General features: G+C 40.7%; 1 protein-coding gene across 14 annotated transcripts in view; it reads right to left on the bottom strand.

Annotated features, from left to right (window-relative positions):
* Positions 1-26730, bottom strand: part of Erc2 (ELKS/RAB6-interacting/CAST family member 2) — an 841097-nt gene that overhangs the window by 490240 nt on the left and 324127 nt on the right. For all 14 annotated transcript variants that reach the window (XM_021202981.1, XM_029541503.1, XM_029541494.1 and 11 more), the window contains one exon: positions 8114-8281. In XM_021202981.1, coding sequence (XP_021058640.1) covers positions 8114-8281 — 168 coding nt within the window. The remainder of the gene's footprint in view (positions 1-8113; positions 8282-26730) is intronic.

Raw genomic sequence — 26730 nt, 5'->3', positions numbered from 1 at the left:
ATAGAACACAGAGACCCCAATGGAGGAGCTAGAGAAATTACCCAAGGAACTGAAGGGGTCTGCAACCCTATAGGTGAAACAACAATATGAACTAACCAGTNNCCNCAGAGCTCGTGTCTCTAGCTGCATATATAGCAGAAGATGGCCTAGTCAGCCATCGTTGGGAAGAGAGGCCCCTTGGTCTTGTAAACTTTATGTGCCCCATACAGGGGAACACCAGGGCCAAGAAGTGGGATTGGGTGGGCAGGGGAGCAGGGTGGGGGGAGGGTATAGGGGATATTCGGGATAGCATTTGAAATGTAAATGAAGAAAATATCTAATAAAATAAGTTAAAAAAAAAAGTCTGAATCCCTACTGAGTTGGCAATGTGAGAGCAGACAGAGGAGGGTGTAAGGGCATGGAGGTGACACCCGACTGCTCTTTTACCTCTAGTTATGAGCCCTGAAGAGGTATGCCTCCTCCTTTGGCCTCCTAGTGCTGACACAGTTATTAATCATAAACAATCTTGCTTCTAAAACTAATTATTGTGGTTTGAGACATTTTTTCCTATAGTTTTTTATGGCTTAAAGTAGTCAGAAGTAGTTCTGCTATATACACTACCAACGGTATGCTTTCGATAGCATGTCACATGCAGTTGCCTAAAGGATTGTTAGGCATTAATACTTCCCTACCAGGATATCGGCTTTCTGAGATCAAGAGAATATATTCTCTCTCTCTCTCTCTCTCTCTCTCTCTCTCTCTCTCTCTCCTTCAGAACTGTAGAAGTTACTGATCTATGGGGAGTGTGGTGGTTTGAGTAGGAATAGCCTCCACAGACTCCTGTGTTTGAATGCTTGGCCCACAGTGAGTGCCACTGTTAGGAGGTGTGGCCTTGTTAAAGAAGTGGGTGACTGACTGGGAATGGGCTTTGAGGTCTCAGAAGCTCAAGTCCGGCTGGTGTCTCTCAGTTCTCCTTCTGCTGCCTGCAGACCAAGATGTAGAACCCTCAGCTCCTTCTCCGGCACCATGTTTCCTGCCATAATGGTAATGAACTAAACCTCTGAAACTAAAAGCCAGCCCCAAGTAGATGCTTTCTGTTATAAGAGTTGCTGTGGCCATGGTATCTCTTCACAGCAATAAAACCCTAAGACAGAGAAAATTCAGTAAAAGAGTGCATCTTTACCCCTAAGTTTATTGTCTGTCTGAATTTCAACCACAGTAATCCCAAACAGGGAGAATAAAGGTGCTGAAGTTAGCAGATCCATGCACACCATGCCCAGGAGCCAACTCCACTTGCCCTTCCTTCCAATCTCCCAGTCAGAAAGCAATCTACACGTCCACTGCATGTTCTTCCCTCACTGCATAAAGCACCCCTGGTATGTACATTTACAGTGCTCATATAACTGAGACCTAGAATGAAAATGGATATTGAAAATTTACAGCAAATTCTTGGGAAGCAAGTTTATGCTCTAAGCATCCATGAGCTTCATGGCAATCGAAAAAACTGCTGCGGTTTAAATATTGCTACCATGCCCTAAAAGCATGGGCACTATAGATGCTCCAAATGTACACTGTCATCAAGGTTTTATAGCATTTCCTACAAAAACTCAATAGTCAAGTAACACTTCATCAGCTGAATGTTGTATCCAGGTGTGGGAACAAAAGGCTATGGTTCCAAAACAAAACTAGTGTTTCCTGCCTTTGGTAGAACATCAAGTGGAAATCCCAGTGAACAGTCACTTACAAGCACAATTTTGTTTCCTAGTAAAATATTCTGTACCTTTTGGCAAACTATGACATCAGGGTCAAAAGTCCATCCTGAGTGTTCTGTCTTCCTGTAAAAGGTTGGTCAGAGGTGACCTGCCACTTGAGCTTCTCTCTTTATTTAGCTCCAGTTAAAAGACCGTTCCTCTAGCATGAAAACACAGTGCAGGTTGCCAACGACATAATATTGCAGTTTTGACTTTGAGGTGAGTTTATTATTATTCCGTACCAACACACCGTAATCCAAAGCTTATGCTGCTCCAATCCAGGCCTGCTCTGAAGTAGATGTTTATGTTTAATGTAGACAAAACTCTTTAAGTCTCCAGACCCAAAGACAATGCATCATTGGCTTCTATATTATTCCCACATTTTAAAAGTAATTCTTGGAGAATTTGATACACTGTCCTTTGCTTGTACTCATTTCTCACCCCCACTTCTCCCAGGTCTACCTCCCAAACCATATCCACTCAACGCTGTGATGTTTTTAACCCATCAGTCTAATTAGTCCTGCGTCTACACTCTTGGAAGATGTGGCCATCTACTAGAGGCTGTGAACCACAAGGTACCACACCCTTAACGGAAAGTAACCCTCCCTCTTCAAGGGGATATCAATATCAATGCTCCTTAGCTAGGCGTAGGGCTTTGTGTATACCCCTGTACTCTATGTAGGGGCTTGGTCTAGCTTAAGCTTGCACATGTCTGCATTGGCTTCTAAACTGTGTCTATCACTTTGTAGATAACTTCTTGGTCACATTAAGTTATAATAGATTATGCCCCTTCACTATACTTCAGGGCTTTCATTGTTTCTCCAAATATATTGGGGAACACTTAGTTAAAAAGAAACACGAACTAGGGATGTATCTTCGTGGACACAGTACTTGTCATGCAAGCATGAGGAGCAGAATTTGGATCCCCAGAATCCATATACAACCCATGCATGTTAGGCAGAGGACCCAGGCAAAGTCCAGAAAGCTGTGGCAGCTCACCTGAAAACCACAGGAGGTCGGGCCAGGGAATCCCTGGACCACACAAGCTAGTCAGCGTAGGTGAATGGTGAGCTACAGGAAAGGTCCTGCTGCAGTGTTTAAAATGGAGATCCATCAAGGAAGAAGCTTAAGGCCAGCCTTATATTTCCACATACATTCTCACACATAAGCCCACATGCATCTACACTTTCTGGTACATGTGAATACATACACACATGTATATGTATGTGTATGTGTATATGTGTGTATGTGTATGTATATGTATATGTGTATGTATATATACATATGTGTGTGTACTACACACACACACACATATGTGTGTGTGTGTTAAAAAAAGGTAAAAAGAAAAAATTAATGTGACTCTGATAAATCCCTTCACATTTCCAAATCCAGTAAGTTCATGATTTAAACGTGTTGTCTGAAGAAGATATGATACTTAAGTAGTGTTGTTCTCAATTTTAAAACTTCCAAACTTGTACTCAGACCTTTGCTTTAGGCTATTAGGGAGAAATTTAAAGCTCTACAAAACATGCACATCAGTTTAAAAAGGTTACCTAGATATTAAGTGTTGTCCTACTCTCTTGCCAACCACTATTGCCCTTACTACTCAGGAACAAGGACATAGAGCCTGGACTTCTGGCAAACAATGAGCTGAGCACTTCTTCCTCAGCTCAGGCCCACACCTGGTGTCATCATCATACAAATCTGGGTCAAAAAAAGTGAAGTTCATTCACTCAGTTTACATTATCCGATTTATTCTATCTTCTCAAACACAAAAAGTAAAACCTGTCATCTAGGTTATATGACCTTGGGCAGGCTTACTGTAAACCAAACTAGCCCTTAGTTTTTTGAGGTAAATTCTTGGACCTGAACCATTAGATAACAGTCAAATGTGACTAAAACAGTGCTTGGGACAGAGAACCCAATACTCACTATTCAGTACATGCACATTCAGCAGATGCCAGTCTTGTTTTCAGTCACTGCTAAGGATTTAAATAAAACCTTTCTTTCATGGCTCAGATCTAAAATGTTCCTGAAGGTCATATGCTAAATAAAGGTCGAGGCTCTAGCTGGTGGCATTTAAGAAAGTGGTAGAAATTTAAGGAAGTAGAGCTTGGCTGGCTGAAGAAAGTGGGTCACTGTGAGCAACTAACTGGGAGTAGGGTGTACAAGTCCCCAGTCCCTTCCTCACTCTCTCTGTCGCTGAGCTGTCATGAGATGAATAGCTTTGTCTGGCACACTGTCTGGTCACCATGATGTTCAGCTTCACCTCAAGACCCGAGCAGTAGAACCAGCCAATCATCAAATGAATCTTGTGAAACCATGGGCCAAAGTCAATCCTTCCTTCTTTTGCATGACTTTTTGAGAGAGTTTGTCACAGCAGTGGAAACTAACACAATCTTTTTTGAATCTTTAGAATACACTCTTGCTCCTGCTGTTCTAACAGTCCCTGCTGGTCCCACCTGTGCTGATCAGCTCCACCCCTGATCAGCCCCACCCCTGATCAGCCCCCACCCCCTTCAAAGGTGCATAGTCGTCTCTGCCCAGGTCTCTTTTAATCATCTTTATTAATTACCTAGTACTTAATATGGGAATCTACTTTTAAAAGTTCATAAATGAACGAGCAATACAATCAATTAAGTAGCCATTATCCTGAGAAAGCTAGACAAGAGCTTGTTAATGCTTTGGTAAAGTTTCAAGAATTAATTTAACTTTAATTTATTTCTAAAAGGTAAGCCAGTGTACTACTTAGGTTTCTGGTCCAGCATGATAGAACAGGAATACATCAGAAAGAGACTTTTCCTGTTATCTAAGAGTAAAGAGTAAAGAATTCATTTATGGAGTAACAGAAACATAGGAAGATGAAGGGTGTAGGTCCTAGGAATCCATTGATAATCCACCACAGACCATGGGAACATGTGTCACCTCTCTTCTTTGTTACAGCTCATTCTCCAGTCAAGTTGGTAGGCATAGGTTTTCCTGACAATAGGTGATAGTGGTAGACCCTAACCTTATCTCATCAAACGCTCCTGTTCCATCTTTTAACCCTGGAGTAAGTTCATTCACCCATTCATTAAATGTTTACTGAGCAAATATGCCTACCATGTGCTAAAAATACAGCAGAGGAAAAAATTGATGAAGCCTTACATTCTAGAATCTGATAATATCAATTGAAAACTTTTAAAAGGTATATATTTTCCAGATGGTGATAAGTTCTATTTAGAAAAATAGAATTGTACATGTAAACCAGAGGGATTCGGAATATACACATGGAATTCTGGATAGGAGGGAAGGATTAAGACCTATGATAAAGGGCCTTTTGAACTGAGATGTTCAAGAAGCAAAGGCATGAGCTATGTGAATGTTTGTAGCTGTTCCTTATGCTACAACCACAATGAGATTAACATATGTAATTTTACATTTCCTAATATTCTCAATAGACAGTAAGATATAAGTAAGAGTAATTTTAGAAGTATATTCTATGTGACTGATAACACCCAAAACATTATCATAAAATAATATAGAAATTATGGTCAAGTGCTCTTACATGTAGTTTCCTTGAAAAAAATCTTTAAAATAGCATACACTTGTCATACTTATAACTCATTTCAACTGAAGAGCTTAGCAGTTGATAGAGAGCACCATGGGTCTGGAACCAGTGCCCTATGAAAGCTGAAGTTCTATAAAATGTCTGCACTATGAGAGAACATGTATGTCTCTCATAAGAATATACAGAATATACAGCCGTTAGTTACTAATATTGCATGAGCAAAGGAAAGAGGACAAGCGATCAGGAGTCAAATTAACTAGGGCTCTGTGACTTTTGTAAGAATTTCCACCTGCAACTTTCAGTGAAAGCAGGACTACCTTGGATGGGACAGAATCATGGACTTGTGACTTGTACAGCTGTGCCGGCCACTCTTCTTGACTTAATGATCTACTATTACTATCTTAACATTACTAATATAGGCGCAAGGGATTCCATGTTTTCATTTATACCGAGACCTATAAATTATATAAGTGGCTGGCATGAGAAAGTTCTGATTAGAGAGTGACTTAAATTCTTTTGAGATCCAAACGGAAAATTGTAGTTTCCATGTTAAGAACAGGGTGTAGGAAGCACCAGTGTAAATGGATGCAAGAAAACATCTAGGGTAATGATGCTATAATCCAGGTGAGAGGTGGTGACACATGACACCAAAAGGAGGAGCCAGTTATCCCTACGTGTCTGCACCAGCAGCATCACAGGACCACAGGACCACAGTGGCTTCCTGGCCAGCCAGTTTGCTGATGATGACAGTTTCCATAATAGCTACCCCCTGGATCAGAAAGTCCTATATATCCCTAGCATTTTGATTTTCAGAGGAGAGCAGGGTTATGAAACAGCTCTTCTTCTTGCTGACCTTTTAAAGATAACAATAATAAGGAAAATGTTGGGTCCCCAAAACTGTATAACACGGACAGTGAGAACTCTCCAAAGTAAAACCATGGCAATGTCACAAAATCAAGGTCTCTAATAGAGAATGAAAAGGACACTTAAAGAGTGATCTTACTGGATCACTGTGGTAGAGCTCCTTGTATGTTCTTACCACATTATATATATTAAATATATATATTAATAGGTGAAGTCTTTAAGAAGTGATGGTCAGCAGAAGATGGCCTAGTTGGCCATCATTGGGAAGAGAGACCCCTTGGTCTTGCAAAGTTTATATGCCCCAGTACAGGGGAAGGCCAGGGCCAAGAAGTGGGAGTGGGTGGGTAGGGGAGCAGGGCAGGGGGGGGGTACAGGGAACTTTTGGGAAAGCATTTGAAATGTAAATAAAGAAAATATCTAAAAAAAAAAAAAGAAGAAGAAGAAGAAGTGATGGTCAAGAGAGCCGTGACCTTCTATGTGGGATTAAGGACCTTATAAAAGGGCAAAGGGGAACTAACTTAGCCTTTATGCCTTTTTTTTTATATCTTGTTTTTATTAAGGCATTTTTATTAGGTATTTTCTTCATTTACATTTCAAATGCTATCCCCAAAGCCCCCTATACCCGCCCCCTACCCTGCTCCCCAACCCACCCACTCCCACTTCCTAGCCCTGGCACTCCCCTGTACTGGGGCATATGATCTTCTCAATACCAAGGTCCTCTCCTCCCATTGATGGCTGACTAGGCCATCCTCTGCTACATATGCAACTAGAGACACAGCTCTGGGGGTACTGGTTAGTTCATATTGTTGTTCCTCCTATAGGGTTGCAGACCTCTTCAGCTCCTTGGGTAATTTCTCTAGCTCCTTCATGAAGGGCCCTGTGTTCCATCCAATAGATGACTGTGAGCATCCACTTCTGTATTTGCCAGGCATTGGCATAGCCTCACAAGAGAGAGCTATGCCAGGGTCCTGTCAGCAAAATCTTGCTGGCATATGCAATAGTGTCTGGGTGTGGTGGTTGTATATGGGATGGGTCTTTATGCCTTCTGTCATCGAGTGTGAATGAAGCACTTAGCCCTGGGGTAGCGTGTAATGAGAAGGTGCCATCTTGAAAGCAAAGAGACTTTTTTTTTTTTTTTTTTTTTTTTTTTTTTTTTTTTTTTTGGTTTTTCGAAACAGGGTTTCTCTGTTTAGCCCTGGCTATCCTGGAACTCACTCTGTAGAGAAGGCTGGCCTCGAACTCAGAAATCTGCCTGTCTCTCTCCCGAGTGCTGGGATTAAAGGCATGTGCCACCACGCCCCGCTTGAGACCTTTGTCAGACACCAAACCATGTGAAGTTTGATCCAGGGCTCTCTAGACTCAAGAACTGCGAGAAACTAAATGTCACTCTATAAATTCCTCAGTTTAGGATATTTGCTATGGCAATAGAAATGGATAAAGACAATAAGATGTGATCAATCAAAGTCAATGTAGCTACAGAATATATCTAAAATACGTCATTAAGACACACTCCCTAAAATACTTGTCAACTTTCATAATGAAAAAAATTTAAATTGCCACTTTGGAATTTATATTTTTCATCTACTTATCTTTCCTGAGTTCCTTAGCCTGAACTCAGGGCCCTGCACATGCTAAGTCTGAACCCTTCCCACTGAGCCACAGTCCCAGATCTTAGCCTCACGGGCTTAAGTTTTAGGTTTGCACATAAATTGGTATAATTCCTCAGTGATTAAGATTACAATTTTTTTAAAAAATCTCTATTTAGTTCTTGGGTAATCAAATAGAAAACACACAGACCACACTACAAATAATTTACAATTAGTAAATTAAATACCAGTAAATAAAAAGTCGATAATCCCAATCTAAATTTTCAAGATACTTTATCTTCCACGGCAATAAATCTCTCTGAAATATCAGACACATATATGGCAACAACTCTCAGCTTAAAGGGGTTACATCAGCTACTCACTTTTTTCTGAAGAACATTGATTTTCCTTTCCTTTACTTCTAACATATCTTTCATGTCGCGGATCTCTCCAGCGAGGGTCCCCTTCTCTTCGGTAAGGTCTTGGAGCTGTTTTGTTTTCTTATTGAGAAAAGATTCTTTCTCTTCCAGGCGTAATCTCAGTGCATCTACCTGAGATGAGGACAAAGACAGAAGGGTTTGGCTTTACAACGAGATGGTCAAAAATCAGTGCTCTTCTGTATAGAGGGGTGGCAGCGCACAGCACCTGAGCAGAGTGCAATTACTCCTGTTCAAGGACACCTTGGTGGGGACTAGAAAAATGGCTCATAGTGGTTATGAGCACTATTTGGGTGTTCTTTCAGAGGACCCAGGTTCAATTCTGGTTCCCACATAGTGGATAACAACTATCCCCGAGGTTGTTAACTCTGAGGGATCCAACACCATTTTCCTGGCTCTAGAAACATGCATGCACATGGTGCTCAGACATACATGTAGAAAAAACGTCCAATACATATAATAAGAATATAAATCTATTTTAAAGTCACCTTAATGCATTTTGAGAACCTACAATCAACCATAAAGTTCTGTTGTTCAAATAGCTGAACAGTGATACTTTCTAAAAATTCGATAGAGTTTTCATGAAATAAGGCATCGCAAGATAGTAGCACATTCTCATGTTTGTTTCCCTACTTATGGGAAGCAATATGTTTGCTTAGGGTAGTGAACAAGGCACACAAATTCTTCCACTTGAGATCCCAGGGAGGGAAAACATTGCTCATGCTTTGCAGGATCGTCCAAGAACACGGAGAACACAAAGAGCATCTGGATGAACAATATAGACATGTAGGGAGGCTGCTAAATTAGAAAAATGCATGGGGCCATGAGGAAGCGATGCTGCCAGGGAGCAAAACACATATCCTCAACTCAGATGATGACTGCTTTCCAAACCCTTTTTAAAAACAGACAAAAGAACACCAAAGAATCCCCATTTTTACCTGAATCCAAACATTAGAATATCAAGACTCACATTTTTCAAATGTTATTAATTAGAGGAAAAAACATAAGCTTTATGTATTTTATCTATGTGTATTTATATGTGATATGTTACATGTTCACGTGATTGTGTACACATGTATGTGAGGATGCATCCGTGCATATATGTTTGAGCATGTGGAGTCTCCAGGCTGATAAGTGACTTTTTTTAACTGTTATTTACCCTGGTTTATTATTTTTTTCAGACATAGTATTTTGCTAAACCTGCAGCTCACCAATTCAGTTATAGTGACTCGCCAACAAGCCCGGAGGGATCCTCTTGTCTCTGCCTCACCAGAAGTGTGATTACAGATGCATGCTGTCACATCTGGCTTCTCCCTGGGTGCTGGGGTCCCAATTTGAGTCATCATGTTGCATGGCAATTATCTTACCAACAGAGTCATTTCCCAAGCCCCAAGCCTTATGGGGAATTTACCATTCTGCATACCATTCATGAAGTAAGTTTGATTTCTGGACTAGACAGCTCAGATCAGGTCATAGAAGAAAATCACCAAATTATCAAAAATACAAATATCAATAATACAAAAAATATGAAAGTCATTTAAAATTAATTTTGTCTTTTCAGATTCCCCTTTATCAATTTCCACCACATTCTTACTAATGTTTACAAATGCATACTGTGTCAGTTTCTAAGGACAACCACTACACACCATATGAAAGCCTAATCATTATTAGCAACCACCTACAAGTTTCCTAGGAGATTCTGTGCTAAACAATGATATCTAATACATTACTCTCAAGGCATTTGTTTTGTCAATTGAATGTTAAGACTAGAAATCTTTGCTAAAATTATTGACTGCCATGTCAACAGACATAAATGACAGCACCAGAATGTTTCCATCTGTTTTAGATACAGTTCTATTGCTATGAGGCAATACTATGACCAAGGCAACTCTTATAAAAGAAATCATTTAATCAGGGATCCCACCTCCCCCAGCCTAATCCATCAAGATTGTCTATCAACTGGGAACCAAGACTTCAAAATCTTTGAGCCTATGGGGGCCATTCTCATTCAAACCATCACTCCACAATTCTTAGGCTGAAATCAGTTTCCCTATGAAATAATATTAAAGGGGGACAGAAGAAGCCTTGAGAGAATGTGTAAAGAGCAGAAGACCTGAGTAAATACGGATTATTTGACATGGGCTTGACCATGGCATGCCATGTTTCCTGAAAGAAGGACAGTAAGTCTGGCTACTAGGGAAGAAGTGTGAGAAGTACCAAGAGATGACAGGCATGCAGGTGTATTCCACTTTTCACTTTTGGTTGGAAAAGTTTTATATGTGATTCCACAGGAAGGGCACTTTTGTTTTGGATATTGATTGAGAGCAGATACATGATGCAGACAACTATCAAAGCTCACTAAACCATACAGTTCTATAATTTATACTTCAATATACTTAAATTTGGTATTTTCACCAAATTGAAAAATATGAGTGTGTAACTGAGAATTGACATGAACACCATTCTCTTTCATGACTGAGAGACCAAAGGACAGCAAAACCAAGTCCAGAAACCAAAATACCATATAAGCCTCCTGAGAGAACAAAGGGGCTGTGGGACAATGGGTTACTTAAGGATGATGGAATGCTATAGTAATGGATGCCTGATCCTGGCCCTCCACAGCAGAAAATCAAGCAGCAGCAACCACAAGAAGTAAAAAAGTTAAAATAACCAGGAGAGAAGGGTGACAAGTGATTGTCTTGGGAAAAAAAGATTGTGGCAACAAGACATAGATGTGAGCAATTCTGACGGCACAACTAGAGAGAGCTGGCGTGCTGTGATCAGAGACTGAGAACGGCAGGTTTTCTAATACAACAGTCCTGCATCCTAGCTGTCAAAGCAGGATGGTCCATCTGTGGACCAAAAGAAAATGCCCACCATCCACACAGACATGTGAGATCAAGAATGACAGTGGGGCGGGGGATGGGGGAAGAATGACAGTGGAGAGCATTTGGATGAAGGGGCTGCAGAAAATGAATAATCCAAACAGTGTTTGTGGCACTTTCTTAGCACTTGTGATTCGGCAGTGCCCTGCTGTGAACTGTCCTGAGACCAGAAGAGATTAAAGGTAAGCCCTTCTATGAGAACATTTTTTTTCCCTAGACTAAAACAGAGAGCAAGGATGGATGCGATCAACATGCTACTCACAACACCCAAACTCAATGTGGCAGGAAGATGCCAGTGCCAGCTGAGTTCTTCTGCATGGGAGCTTATTTTCCATGACCATAGGCATGAACTGAACTTCAAAGAAATTTGGAACATCCCCTCAATCACCTTCCCTCTATCTTTAAAGCTTTGTAAAGTCTCCTAGAATCAAGGGGGGGAGGACCAACTTGAGGGTCTTTTTTTTTTTTTTTTTTAAATAAAAAACTTTAACTTGAACTGGATCCAATTCTCAACCAACATTAGCTCAGCTTGCAGTAAGCAAGTATGACATCATTTCTAAAGTCAAACTTGAACTTCCAGATGGTGCAAAACCACAAGCAAGCGTGCAGGACTTCTGATGCACAGAAGTGTAAAGATAGTGACGAGCAGGCCAGAAAAAGCCTATTCTGTGAGAAATTAGAATGTGTAATTCTAAAATGAGTATCAATGAGTGGATTAAAGTTGCCCTTACTACCATGCTGATATCTGCCAACAGTGCACACTACATTAAAAAGGGGAAATCAGGAAGGCCTTTCTGTCTAACATCAGGTAGAAAGATAAAAGTTGAACTGTTTGGGAACGTAGAATACCTTTCTTTGTCCCTTCACTCAACACCAAATAATTTTAAGAGCCTTTGACACTCTCTCTTAAACTTTGGCAGTTGACTCAATAATAATACTTGGCAAAGCAAAGTGGGCTATCATTTCCAAGAGAAAAAAAAAGAAGAAAAGAAAACGAGAACTGTATGATATAATCAATGCACAAAGACCCATACAGTTGAACTCCCATTTTCCCCATATCATTTAACCACCTGAGACCTAGTCACCTAGTATTTAAACTACTAACAGCTTTCCATTTTAAGAGAATTTCTCATCTCCTATTGATCCAGTTGTGGGTGTCAGTGTGTCTTTATCCATGTGTGTGTGTCCATGTATAAAAACATGTAACATATGAAAAATTAACTTTGTTTCTGGCAATATAAAACAAAACATTTGTTATCACTTAGGTTCCAGGTAATAACTTGAAAGGAAAGGACTGTGGCAATGAAATTGCCAAAATCAGAGTTAAACATTATTAATCTTCATGTCAGCACCCAGGAATTATAACCAGTTACAATAGTGAGGTGTGCTTCTAAAAATTCTATAGAAATAGCTCCTGACCTCTCTGCCGTATTTTATGTGTGCCTTCAGAAACAGTTTCAAGATTGTGACATAACACCAACTGCCACTTGATGTGCCAGAAATAATTTTAAGAATCAAGTGGTTTGTGTCAATCTTAAAATGGCAACAACACTCCAGAAACAAACACTCGATGAGAAAGGAAACGCTGCTTGTGACTTGCTTGACAACTCTTCAGGAATAAAACAAACATGCCTTCATGAAGAGCAACTTTAAAAGAGAAGGAAACCAGAATGCTCACAAAAGTTCCCAAGATAGTTTATTCCACATCCAAAGTCCTTCCGTTTGTTTGTTTTCCCTAATAGCAGACTTGGGTTAAGGGTCTATTTGAGTTTGATTCAACTCACAATCATTCAAATGAGAAGACAGCTTCAAAGTTGGAAGGATACATAACATACACAGCTTCCAAAGATGCAAACAACAAAATAACCTCAAACCCCACACTTGCTGTGGTGGAGACCACTTGTTCTCGTTCACAGACAATGCTCTGCCCTCCGGAATGCTGAAAAGGGCTGGGTTGTCCAGGCAGCCCCCTTGCAGAAAGATGGCGTCTGTGATTTTACTCATGCTCCCAAATGTAGCACATCACTTCCTGTTGGCATACCAACATTCTGCCATTCCTTAGATATCCTGGAGGCTATATTTGGTAGATGGTGGAGCTGCAAGATATCAGATCCTCTGAAAGTCAGCATCTTCAATGGACTGTGAGAGGCAAGAATTCCCCCACCAACCCCAGGTCGCTGCAGGGATTGAAGGAAAAGCATGATACCTTAAACCATTCAAAAAAAGCTACTATAACTTGTGGATTTGATAAGATGTAGGCATCTTAAAACTAGATTTTTACACATACTGTAAAAATTTACAGTACATGTAATTTACATGAACCTAGGGGAAATGAAAAGCCCTCTTTCTCCTTTGCTCTTTCTGAACATAGGACCTCAAATTCTATTCCAGTTCTTCCACTCCATATTGAAAGAGGTTTAAAAAGAAAAAAGTAAAGAAGAACAAAATTCAAAGGAAGCTGAGTCTTTGGGAGTGAATATGTGAGTTAGATATCATGGGCTTGGGAGGAAGAAAAATTGGGGATGAAAATAAAACCCATGGCACTGAGTCCAATAAATAGATAAGCAAGCACTCAAGGAAATAGCTCTTCACAAACAGACTGCGGTGCACATACATGTCCAACCAACTCAGAGCAATGACTGTGAACCCAACCATAGAACACAAGCATGAATAAAAATATGATACAAGAAATCAATAACAGTACCTCCTTTATCCAGTTGTTTTGAGGATTAAATAATAACAGAAGAAAGAAACTTAGCACAGTGCCTGGTACCCAGAAACACTCAATAAATATTTGCTATTGTGTTTATATTTTATTACTGTGCTTTCTGTAGCCCTTAATCCTATGATTTATACACTGTAGAAATGTAATAAAGGCTGGCTGACCAATAGCTCTAAGAAAAGGTAAGATTTTGTGTTTTAATACACACTACCAGAGAATTGTATATCATCTAACATTGATTTTAAAATGTTTCAGCACACAGTGTATATGTGTGTAGGTACTGGGAGGTGTTTGGGTGGGTGGATACATATGTTTCCCACCTGGGAATAAATTCTCCAGGGCAGTTGATTAGTTTATTGCAGACTTTAATTGAAAGCTAACATTCCAGAGTCACACAAAAAGTATCTCGATAGTCTCTGCAGTTGATGAATATCTGACAATTGGTCAATTAACATAATTGATAATACAATTGATTTTCCTTGGTGAGGTGAGTGGTGTGTGGTATATGTAGATTGTCTAGAGTAGGCACGTCCATTCCTCCAGGAAAAAAAAAAACTAAGCCAATGTATCTACAGTAAATGATGATATAAGCCACATTGGAACTTTAAATTTTTTTAAGCTACACTATCAAAAAGAACAATGAGATTATTTTTAACAACATGTAATATAACTCATTATATCTAAAATATCACTATTCAGCATATAATCAATATGAAAATTATGAGATATTTTACTTTTTCAGATTGTTTTTAAAACCTAGCACTTACTCTGAACTTCCTATACATCTTATTAAGACCATCCATGCCTCAGGAGCTCAACAGTCATGTGTGGCCTATGGTTATCATATGGTAATAACAGGTCAGTGAGTCTATTAAGGCTTCAAGTTCTAGCCCATGGAACATGAAACTACATTTAGGATTTTAGTTTCTTTTGTATGTGAATTTCTCTGGCAGGATTTCTGTCCAGCAACAAACAAGGGTTTTCTAGCTCTGCTGTAGAAATGTCATCACGCTGACTTAGGCTGGTGCTTGCATGGTTCCAGAAGGACAGAATGAAAACTTCAAGGGTTGCTTGGAGAGGCCACAGACCAGACAGGACTAGACCTAATGCAGTAGTGCCAAGTCCTGCATGACCTGGAAGGAATGGTGTGACATGGTTTTCCACCCCTGGAGCAGAGCTACCAGGGTGTGGGCCTCCTTGAGTGTTGACAGTTTGTAGATATGAAGCTTGTTTATATTAAAAAATATTTTTACTTCATGATCCTCCTTTAAAAAACATTCTCCCAGCCAAGGTTATCAGGGAATGTCTTCACTGCCAAGGTTGATGACTCCATGATAATCAGAGACAGCACAAGTCTCAGAGGCAGGTGTGTGTCTATGTCCTTAACGAAAATGGTAAATGCTGTGACCTTTAGGACAGTCCATAAGGCTGTGGGAAAGAACTCTGAAAACAAGAGTTTAAGATATTTTCTGAACTATGCAAAATTTAAGGATGCCATATGAATTATATGAAGACCTTTGTCGACCTAAAAGAACAGAGGCAGCTGCACTATGAGCCAGCTTGTCAGAAAGGCAGATTCCTGTGTTCAAGGTTGGCCTGGGACAGAGTGGATTTAGGTCCTGGCCCAGACATGGTTAGAATGGCAATCTCAGGACAGGATCCCACCCAGATAAATTTATTGTTTGTGCTTACAAAGGCAGGCAGATCTCTGAATTCAGTTGCAATATATATATATATATATATATATATATATATATATATATATATACTGTCTTTTTCTAAGAATCAGGGGGTTGAGGTCATGGAATACTGATTTATGGGATAATCAAAAGGGAACTTGGAGTAAATGACTGAATTCATAAGTAAATAAAAACTGGGCCTTGGTGTGAGAAAGCTGAGCTATCTGGAGGAGCTATCTAGAGATCTCCAGAGAAAGCTGTTTCAAGCAGAAAACAGGCTGTGAGCTTGTACCCCACAATCGACTTCAAGTTTTTTTTTTCACTGTTCTCAAACACCTCTCTTTCAGAAATCCCTCTCCAAATCAAGGTTGAACCTTGGCACAGGGGCCCCACAGGCTTCTCTTCTATGACCATCAGAAACTACTGACCTCCACGAGAGAGTTGAGCAATGACCTCTGAGCACATGGGCTTGCTGGTTCCATTGGTATAAGTCTCACTGAAGTCTAGTTTGTTTGTTCTAAGAACTCAGAATGATCACTGCTTTTCAAAACTTTCATACAAATTTTTAATTATATCAAAAGTTAACTTAAAAAACAAAAGTTAATTTTTAGAAAAAAAAAAAAAAAACTAATTCATTGGCAGTTATACTACCCCAAACTGGCCATACTGATGAAAGCATCTGTCTCTTACTGAGCGCTCAGTTGTGACTCAGGCTTCTTCATGTCCCTTCTGTCAGTATCCTTTGTATCTCCAGTCAAGAAATAGGAAGATATGTTTTGGAGACAGCCACTTTTCTAGGTATTATAAATGTGGCCCTTTAACAGGGTAGTGACATCTGTGCCTTACTGAATTGCACAGTTCTAAGAATGCAGGTGAGGGCAGAGCAGCTAAGCACTAGGTCTGTTTTATTTCTAACTTTTGATTTGACTGTAGATTTTACATTATGCATCCCAATTCCGCACATCTCACCATCGGTATTCACCCTCTGCTCTTGCAAACCCCCTGGATCTCTAGGGTATGAGAGCAGGAGAGCCGATCCTGCCTCATGTCAATGGTGGCATTGGGTGGCCTAGCTGAAGTATTGCTAGAGAGTGCTAGTGGTGCAGATAAAGAAGAGCTGGCACACTGAACAACTCAGCTACCTCCCAAGCCAAGATCCAGGGCTCTGAGTTGACCCACCACAAAATTCTATATCATCTGCTAATGGTTAGGAAGTGTGAAAGAGCCAGTCTTGCCGATTCAGAGCTGGAGGATCTCCATGATACAGGGCAACAACAGGGTAACCAGGAGAAGTCCTGATGAGGATCCAATACTGATGGTGTTACAAAAGCCAGAGACCTGGAACTAGACCATTAAATCATTGCAATGGACATTGCAAGTGAAGACATATGGACAGAGGGATATGCTGTGGGACACACTGTAACCTATTACAGCTTCCACAATAAGATTCTTTCTATGCTGTGTGTGTGTGTGTGTGTGTGTGTGTGTGTGTGTGTGTGTGTGTGTGTGTGTGNTGTGTGTGTGTGTGTGTGTGTGTGTGTGTGTGTGTGTGTGTGTGTGTGTGAATTTGAGGGTGAAGTTGCAAGAATAGATAGGAAGTGACTGGGAGATCAGTGGGATTGGGGTCCATGTTGTGAACCCCACAAAGAATCAATTAAAAGTTTGGGGGAGGTTGTTCGTTTCTTTTTAAAGAAGTTAGAATCGGACACTGATAGTTCGTGATGGCTGAAACACTCAGAAGTCAAAGGACTCTCTGACCCACTATTGGCCCAAAGAACCTAACCTGAGGTAAAACTGGGTGTCAAGGAGGAGCAGACTAAGGATTGTGGGAAGGCTACTCTAGAAAACTGATTAGGCAACTTCTGCATGTTTACAGACTCCTACCATTTAAATGAAGCCACTGAGACCAAGTTCAGCAGCAAGACACTGCTCCAGCAGAAACCAACAGAAGCCCCTTTCTTCTGAGAGCTCTCTGCATTCAGCCTTTTGTTGTAATGCCTCTCAGGGTCACAGATGACAAGAGACTGAGTCATCTCAGTTAGGCCTTTCAGGCCAGCTGGGTAATGTCAGTAAGATATGTATCTTCCTCCCGGCTGCTACAGTCAACACCAGTGTGCATGGAAGGAGGAGGACATATAGTCCCTCACCCACGTGTAGCCTTCAGCTACATCAGAGGCTTGCACATGAGTTAAGTGGAAAATCCTGCACCATATTTTAAAACCTGCAAGCAGCACAAAGGGAAACAGCAGTGGCTATACTAGAGGGTGCTCTGTAATGCACGGTATTCATTTTTCTCATAATCTATTCTCTTAAATAATATTTAAAAATCTATAATTTGAGGATATTTGGTATTTTTACAACCACATGCTATGCTTACAAGAGGTACAACCACTAACTTACTAATAGCATACATTATACTTTCATATGATAAAGATATATTTGTCTTTTCTACCTGTCAAAAAAATTATACCTGAGTCCTTCATGTCACCTACTGTAGTGAAGATGACAGTGCGATATGAGTGTTTGGTATTGCCAATGCAGAATTCCTGTCATATGTGGTTAATAAGCCAGCCAATTCCTTATAAAGACTGTTTTCTTACTCAGGTTTTTGGCTACTTCTTACACTAAAATTAAATGGTTTTAAGTGACTAGACCAAAGTTCAAAATTTAATGTTCAGTTCAGTTCCAGAAAATTTCTGAAAACACTTGGGAATTGTAAGTCATGTGTTAATACTTAAAATTCTGTTAATAAAACTTCCAACACTAACCTTACCTCATTGAAGTTACCTCGCCAGTTCTTATGCTCACCATAAAACCAGAGCTGTCATAGTTTTGAATTGCTACAAAAGGAAGTGAGCCATTCCAAAATCAATGTTATTTTGCAACACGATGATAGTTATAAATTCAAATACTTAAAGCCAATTTGCAGAACTATCAATCTTGGATATCTCCTGACATTTCAAAGCCTATCTTCCAGGCTTTTATCCTTACTAAGAACTAAGTCAAAGAAAATGTAGGTATCACTCATTCGCATCCATTTTCCTTCAAAGAAGCACATTCAATTTAAAGACAAAATTATCTTGCTTTAAGTATTTGTAGTATCGGTTCTATTTAGATATGCCACAAAAATTCTGAACTATTAGCATTCTCAAAACCCTGGGTTCAATACCCAGCAATGAAAAAACGTAGAACTATGACTGAAGCTCTGAGGATTTAAATCACTGATTATTCGATGCTGAAATTAAGTGGTAATTTTGTGACTCCTCAGATCAGATTTTTTTTAATAAATCCAAATGAGTACCTTCCTTATATATTTGAAGTATTTATAAATAGACAACAATTCAGACATTGTCCTTGTTTAAGCCCCATACCTTAAGATTTGTGTCTATGAAACACCCCTGGAAAATGGGAACCCTGTTTAATTTTTCATAAAGATTTTAAAACAACTTATTTTTTATTTGTGGCATCATTTCTATGATTATCACAATAGTTAAAGGACTCTTCTTTGCTTCGTGTAAATAATGCTCTCAAACCAACAACCACTTACAATGATTCAATTATTTTGTCTCTTAAGTGTCCCTCTGTTGAACCAATAAATACATGTTTGGTTTTTAAATAACGCATGGAACTTTGATCTTTTCTCGGGATAGCAGCTGAAAACTATCTCATGATCCTAGGCGGCAACAAGTGACAGTCCCCACTCTCAGTGTACTGTTGCCATACTCTGAGGCTAGGCTGGTTCAGGGGTATTAAATGTGTTTTCCACTCACAATGTTTGCTTTCTTAGCCTATACTAATGACACAAATTAAGGAGTTTCGTTGAGACATTTCCATAGAAGCATACCGTGCTGGCCAGCTTTGGGTCAACTTGACACAAGCAAATGCCTCCATAAGATCTGACTGTAGGGAAGCCTGTATGGCATTTTCTTAATTAGTGTTTGTTGGGGAAGAGATGGGTGATGCCATCCCTGAGCTCATGTTGCTGCATTTTATAAGAATGCAAGCTGAGCAAGCCATGAGAAGCAAGCCAGTAAGCAGCACGCCTCCATGACTTCTGAATCAGCTCCTGCCTCCAGGTCCCTGCCCTGCCTGAGTTCCTGTTCTGACTTCCTTTGATGATGAATTGTGAGGTGGAAGCAGAAGCTGAAGAAGCCCTGTCCTCCCCGAGTTGCTTTGGACAGGGTGCTTTGTCATACCCAGTACTTTAGTCACACTGACCTCTCTAGTATTCCTTGGGCCATTACCTTTTTGTCCTTCCACACCCATCACAGAAAATCTTCATGTTTGCTTTTCTCCCTTAGATTCCATAGACAAGAAAAACTATGCAATATTTGCCTTTCTGAGACTGGCTTAATTTATTGTTTTCTTTAACTTGCTTATCTCTCATTCCACCTATTTTCCTGCAAAGTGACATGATCTCATTTTTCTTTATAGCCAAATAAAAGTCTACTGTGTAAGAACACCACGTTTTCTTTAACTACCCATCTTTCGATGAACGCCGTGATAATGTGGCCATTGTGGAAAGTATAAGGATAACCATGGATGTTCTTGCATCTTTATTGTGGGCTGATGCTCCTGTCTCGAAGTGCATCCTTAGAAGTTTTACAGCTGGATCACTTGGAAGTTTTACTTTTAATTTTCAACATTTTGATCTTAAAATAGGGTTTGTAGGAACACAAACTATCATAACCCAGGGGCATCTGTACATGTCTGTATTTGTACTCAAGTGGTGAAGTGAAAAAAAGACAAAAGGATTTGTCCACTGATATCTTCACTCCAAGTGGCAGCAACAGGACACAGTGGAAAGCCCGATGAGCTGAGCCGCCCTATAGTTAGAGAGGAATCTGGGCCGACACAGTGCGCCAATCCACAGGTCTCCCACACAGTGTGTCAGTCCACAGGCTTCCCACACAGTGCACCAATCCACAGGCCTCCCACACAGTGAGCCAGTCCACAGACCTCCCACACAGTGCATCAATCCACAGGCCTCCCACACAGTGAGCCAGTCCACAGGCCTCCCTCACAGTGTGCCAGTCCACAGGCCTCCCACACAGTGCACCAGTCCACAGGTCTCCCACACAGTGTGCCAGTCCACAGGCCTCCCTCACAGTGTACCAATCCACAGGCCTCCCTCACAGTACACCAGTCCACAGGCCTCCCACACAATGTGCCATTCCATAGACCGCCCACACAGTGTGCCAGTCCACAGGCCTCCCATGCAGTGCATCAGTCCACAGGCCTCTGTCACAGTGCACCAATCCACAGGCCTCCCTCACAGTGCACCAGTCCACAGGCCTCCCACACAGTGTGCCATTCCACAGACCGCCCATACAGTGCACCAGTCCACAGGCCTCCCACACAGTGTGCCAGTCCACAGACTGTCAGTGCAGTTGGGATCATAATCATAACAAATATGAATTCATGTCTAACAAACACTATCCGTATCCCTCTTCAGTTAATATTAATGTAAATGTTAATTTTGACATTGCATTTTCAACTAATTTATAATTTTTATTCAGTTCCATAGATCAGTAAGACCTACTACATACTTAGTGGTTATTTTTGTCTCTAGCCCTAACCTATCACAAGCAATCAGTATTACATAGTATAATTCTTGACTGACTACAGGATTGCTTTTTCTTTGAAACAAATATTTCTCTAAGGTATATAACATTTGTTTGTTTTTTTTTAAATAGCCCATAATACTGTAGGTGTTCATGCTCCATAATCAATATTACCATTAAATGTAGTAAACATAAAGAATTATACATAAAAGCAATATTAAGCTATAGATGCTCTGAAAGAAAATATGGGTACTCCTTTTTGTTTTTAGATATAAGAGACAATATTGACTTATAGCGTAAAAGAAAAAACTAATAAGAATAAAATATGAACTTCAAATATCTTTGTGGAAAAAGCAAATGAAAAGTTGCACAAAGTTTTTATAAAAGACAGCAAAATCTAATGTCCATTCCAGCACATAGGGCATTGTTTTTAAGGAGAATAAGAGAAATGAACTTTTCTTAATGAGACTATTTCTAAAAAAACAGATAAATGTGAATTTATTAAATGCCTACTTTATTCTAAATAATAATAATAATAATAAGGCAGAGGAGGAGGAGGAAGGAGAGAAAACTAACTCAACACATTTAATTTCTCATGGTGAACTAAGACAGCCATCTATCAACTGTTATGGGGAGCTGAGAGTAAAAACTACAGGTAGGCTCAGAGCTCTCAAGAACTTACTTAACCATTTCATTCCAAGCTTGTTCCCCTAGAGAAATATGCTAGTGATGAAGTAAAGAGGAGGCGGTCTGTCTAGGGAGAATCCTTTATATTGGTATATACAGCTCCAGTAACACTGTCTAGGATTTTAATACATTGCCAGGAGACAGGGAACAACAATAGCTAGAGGTGAATGCTATCAACCTAGGCTCCAGTGCAAGAGTTAATCCTCTGCTTCCTTGAATCCCACAAAACTCTATCCAGTTTCTTCATCCATAAAATGAAGATAATGATGTAGAAGCATAAGGTGTAATTGAAGCCTGACCTACCAGGTGTTGTATTATGATGAACTAGAAAATAAAGTAGAAATACTCACTGGGTAGCAGTAGCAGTTTAAAGGCAACAGTAATACAAATTATGATATTATAGGATATTATATAGCCATCGTTTCTATGAGACTAGTACATTAAGTCATTCTAGTGCTACATAGTCGGTGCTGTGAAAGGCTAATCATGCTGATGATGGTGATAACATTAGCTGATACTTGCAACACAGCTTTAAGAGGCTCCTGGGCTTCTGAGACAGGGAAGAAAGTTCCTGTTCTCCATTGTATAAAGCCCAGAGCCATATGGCCTGTGACTGTGTCCTGCAGCCTTTTCCTTCAAACTGAAATGTTCACTCCTGGGTGAAGAAGAGAGGCTCATACAACTTAACAGGCTCAGGAAGCTCACGAAGTTGCAAGATTCTACCTGTCCCCTCCCAAAGCTACATAAGCAGTAAAGAGCGCTGCTTGGGAAGGAGCTCTCCACCCATCCTACCATTCAAGCTGCTGGCTAGCAGTACAGGGAACTCCGAGTACAGGGAACTCCGGGGATGCAGCTTCCAGGAGCTGTTACTGGTGCTAGGGTAGGCTTTTCAGTGATGCTCATGTAAGTGCCCCCATAAATCCACTGTTTCACCACACTCTACTTTGTGGAATCATTTCTTTGGTCTAGCACTGGTACCTTCTCTGAGGTGAATGACTCTTTGCTCATGTGTCCCGAGGGAAATTCAACCACTAAGATGTCACACCTGAAACTTGCCCAGGTGTGTATCAATTCCAAAGGGCCTACCATGATCATCACACACAAGGGAGACAGCACCTATAACAAACACAGAAGTGAAGAGGAATGTGGTCTGAAGTGAAAAGAAGGTGCACACATCAAAATTACAATATGCACATTATCCTTTCTGATAGATAGCTGACAGATAGATGTACACATAGCTAGATGATAGATAGATCTACATAAAGCAGGTTGGCATCAATAAGTGAATGCATTAAGACTTTGAAGGTTTTTAAGCTATAAAAATACAATTATACATAACATATAATCTATAGATTATGCATGTATAGATTATATAGTATGTACATTTATATGTGTGTGTTAGTATTTGCTGTTGTATCCAGATAGATATATAGGTACATACATATAGATAGACACATACGTACTCACATACATAGAAGGCAATAGACTAAAAGATATATAAAATACAAAATGGTATTCCCACTCTTCATCCAGTTCAAAATGCCCCAAAGTGTTATCAGTTAGGGATCCCCCACAATGTCACCCACATATATGCAACTTTTCTGTGTATATTCTTACACACATTGACATTTTGACTTTAGACAAACATTTAATTCTGAAATCACTACAGATTTATTTTTCAAAATTATACAAATACTTATCCTGGCCTAAGGTGGTCAGAAACATCCTTTAGATACACAAATATGGCCACAGGAAATGTTTCTTAACTAGTCTCCATTGTAATACATTCTACTGGGGGTATGTGGGAGGCTTAGGCACATGTCCTTACAATTAAGCCAAGCTGGAGTTTCACATGGACCTTAGGGAAGGGCAAACATGATTTTCAAATAGGCAGCTATATGTGATCCTATGAAAATCTACCTTGGCCACAGCAAATAATTCTTTCCCTGATGGAACTGGAAAACATTCTCCTCCTAGCAAACAGAGAGCGAAGAAAAAAAAACACTAAGTCACACAAGGGAGAATAGCAGTAACTATAAAAAACAGGGACTTCCATGGTGTGTAACCTATAAAGTCATGAGACTTAAACGCTCTGATCATTCAAAATATTATATTGTTATTGTTATTGTTGTTGTTATTTATTGTTATTTGTGTGAGAGAGATGCAGACAAAGGCAGACAGACAGACAGACAGACAGACAGACAGACAGACAGACAGACAGTGAGACAGTGAGACAGAGAGGAAGGAAGAGAGAGAGACAGAGAGAGGAGGAGGAGAGGAGAGGAGAGGAGAGGAGAGGAGAGGAGAGGAGAGGAGAGGAGAGGAGAGGAGAGGAGAGGAGAGGAGAGGAATGTATAAGAGGCCATTAGACCTTAGTGGCCCCCAGACCTTATCACAGTGATGTCAATATGGAAGTACCACTCGGGTCTTAAAACTGAGCACACAGACAGTGCCACTTGTCAAAATGAAAACTAACAACAACTCTATCAAAGTCCCTAGTTCTAATGCACGAACCTTGCTTTGGGGCTTCTGTATTTCTGCTTCTATCTGACTGTTCTTGCTAACAAGGTAAGTCAATCCTGGATTTTGAGTTTGTGCTTAAAAGCCTACCCTGAGAAAGTCTTGGGGCTACACTGGGGTCCTGAACAGCCATTGTGGTCTCTGGCTGGCATATAGACACCTTCTATTGTCTTAAACCCATGTCCAGATAGTCTCCTCTGATGGATATCCCACAAAAAGATGTGCGCCATGGCACAAGTGTGAAGATCAGGGGGCAGCCTTGCAGGTCGGTTTTCTTTAGAACTTTATGTGAGATCAGGGAATTTGCCAGTCTTGGCAGAGCACACCTATACCTGTTGTGCTGTCTTACTCGCTTGTCGTCTGTAATTTTAAAAAGAGAAACCAAGGGCTCTCTGGGTTCACCTTCATTGATGCAAAAGCATTTGCATGATCACACTGCTAAGGCAGTGAATATTTTAGTATGGAAAACATGATATCCTGTGTATTCTCATTCAATTTCTCTCTCTCTCTCTCTCTCTCTCTCTCTCTCTCTCTCTCTCTCTCTCTCTCTCTCCTCTCTCATTACAATGTGAATATTGATTATGCCATATTCTATTACTTTGATAGCTGTGCCTTCTACAGAAACAGCCCCCAATTTTATTGGAGACAACAAAACTGAGCGGCCCAAAAGAGTTAAAGTTGGTAGTGGAGTTCGCGCTGTTCACACTGTCTTCACATGTGTGAGATAAAAGGGTGGAGCTCACTAAGTCAGTTCCAATGGCTTAGTCTGTGATTTTAAGGCTCCATGCTATTAATGCATTAATGCATGTTCTGTGACTCAGAGGCCATTAAGCCACCCACAAACTAAGGGCTGTTACTTCTAAGCAGCTTTAGGTCCTCTCAGCACTCCTGGCCTTAAACGTCTAAAGAACAAGCATTTTCAGTGCAGTCTAAGGGCAGATGTTGGCAGCACTCTGCATCCCATTTAGACACTTAAGCAGAGCATCTTAGACAGAAAATCCATGGCTCTACCTTTAACGATTACCAATTTTATGGAGGGGGGGAGTGTGCTGGCAGCATCCTATCTAGCTGAAACACAAGAAATGCCCAGAAATGAGAGCAGTAATCTAAAGGAAGCGGTGTCTGAAACACAGGGGGAAAGTGTGTCTAGGAGCTACATCTTCTGATGATGGATAAACCAAATGCAGCACACTGAACCCGCCATTCTACCGCAAGTCAGGTACAGAGTCAAGATGAGTAAAGACACCACAGGGGAAAACACGCTGCCAGACAGCTTTACTCCCATCTGGGATGCAGAGGCAATCCACCTTAGCTATGGTGGTCCCTATATAAACTATAGGGATAGGTTTCAGCCGTGGGGGAGGGGGCACTTGCCTTTTGTCTGCAAATTCTTCTTACTGTGTATGTCACTTCTGTGGGAAACAGAAAGAACCTGAAATAGAGTCATTCACATGACCCTAACCCTAAAAACCCTTCCTATGATATAGACATTTTACTAAATTAAATATATTGGTGAGCCAGTTCCCTTAAGCTTAAACTTCGTGGGCTCTTAAGGGAATCTTGCAAGGAAACTGTGGGCTCTTAAGGGAATCTTGCAAGGAAACTGTGTGTCCTTGCCTCTCAGGAAGTCTGTTCTGATTATCTTCCCTCACCAGTTCGCTCCAGTCAGTTGGAAGCAGTTTCAGAGACCCTTTCAGGAAGAGAGAAGCACATAAGGGAAGCACGGAAGACAAGGCAAGGCAGAGATGAGGGAAGAGAATGGCGCTTTGGAGGCCACGCCTGGCCTTTGCAGAAAGTTCAGAGGATGAAGCAGTGATGCTCCCAAAATACAATGGACTGTGGGTCTAGAATTCGTAGTCCTAAATCTTCACACTCCTAGGCACAGCCTGTGCATACCTTTGGCCTTCGTATGAAGCGGCACCCATGAACACACACGGGCCCGTGCATTGGATGTGAGGGTGGGGGTCAGGGAGCAGACATGGAAGAGGAAAAGGCAAAGAGGAGATCAGTTATGCAATACACGTAAGTCAAGGACTACCTGGAGCCTCCGGAAGCTACGTGACGAAAGGGGAGCTCCCCCTTGTGGTCTCTAGAGGGAAAGAACCATTACCGCTACTGCACCAGTGTTTCCAGACTCCAGTCAGCACATTCCTAAAGTCTTAAGTCACAAAGGTTATGGTTATCTTATCTGTTACAGGAGCCCTAGAAACATATGAGTAGGAAGATGGTTTAAGCATGAGGACCTGAATTCAGTCATGAGCATGCGTGTAAGAGCTGCGCACAGTCCCACTTGCCTATAATCTCCACGCTGGGGCTGTAGAAAAAGTCGGATCCCTGGAGCTTGCTGGTCTGCCAGGCTAGCCAAACACGTGAGCTCCAGATAAGAGTAGAGACCCTGACTCCAAAATAAAGTGAAGAAGTGACACGAAACATTGTCCTCTGTCTCTGTCTCTATCTCCATCTCCCTCTGTCTCTCTGTGTCTCTCTCACACACAAAACCAAGATA

The sequence above is a fragment of the Mus pahari genome, chromosome 8, assembly GCF_900095145.1.
Source record: "Mus pahari chromosome 8, PAHARI_EIJ_v1.1, whole genome shotgun sequence".
NCBI classification, from domain to species: domain Eukaryota; kingdom Metazoa; phylum Chordata; class Mammalia; order Rodentia; family Muridae; genus Mus; species Mus pahari.
This window is presented reverse-complemented; position numbering and strand designations above follow the sequence as displayed.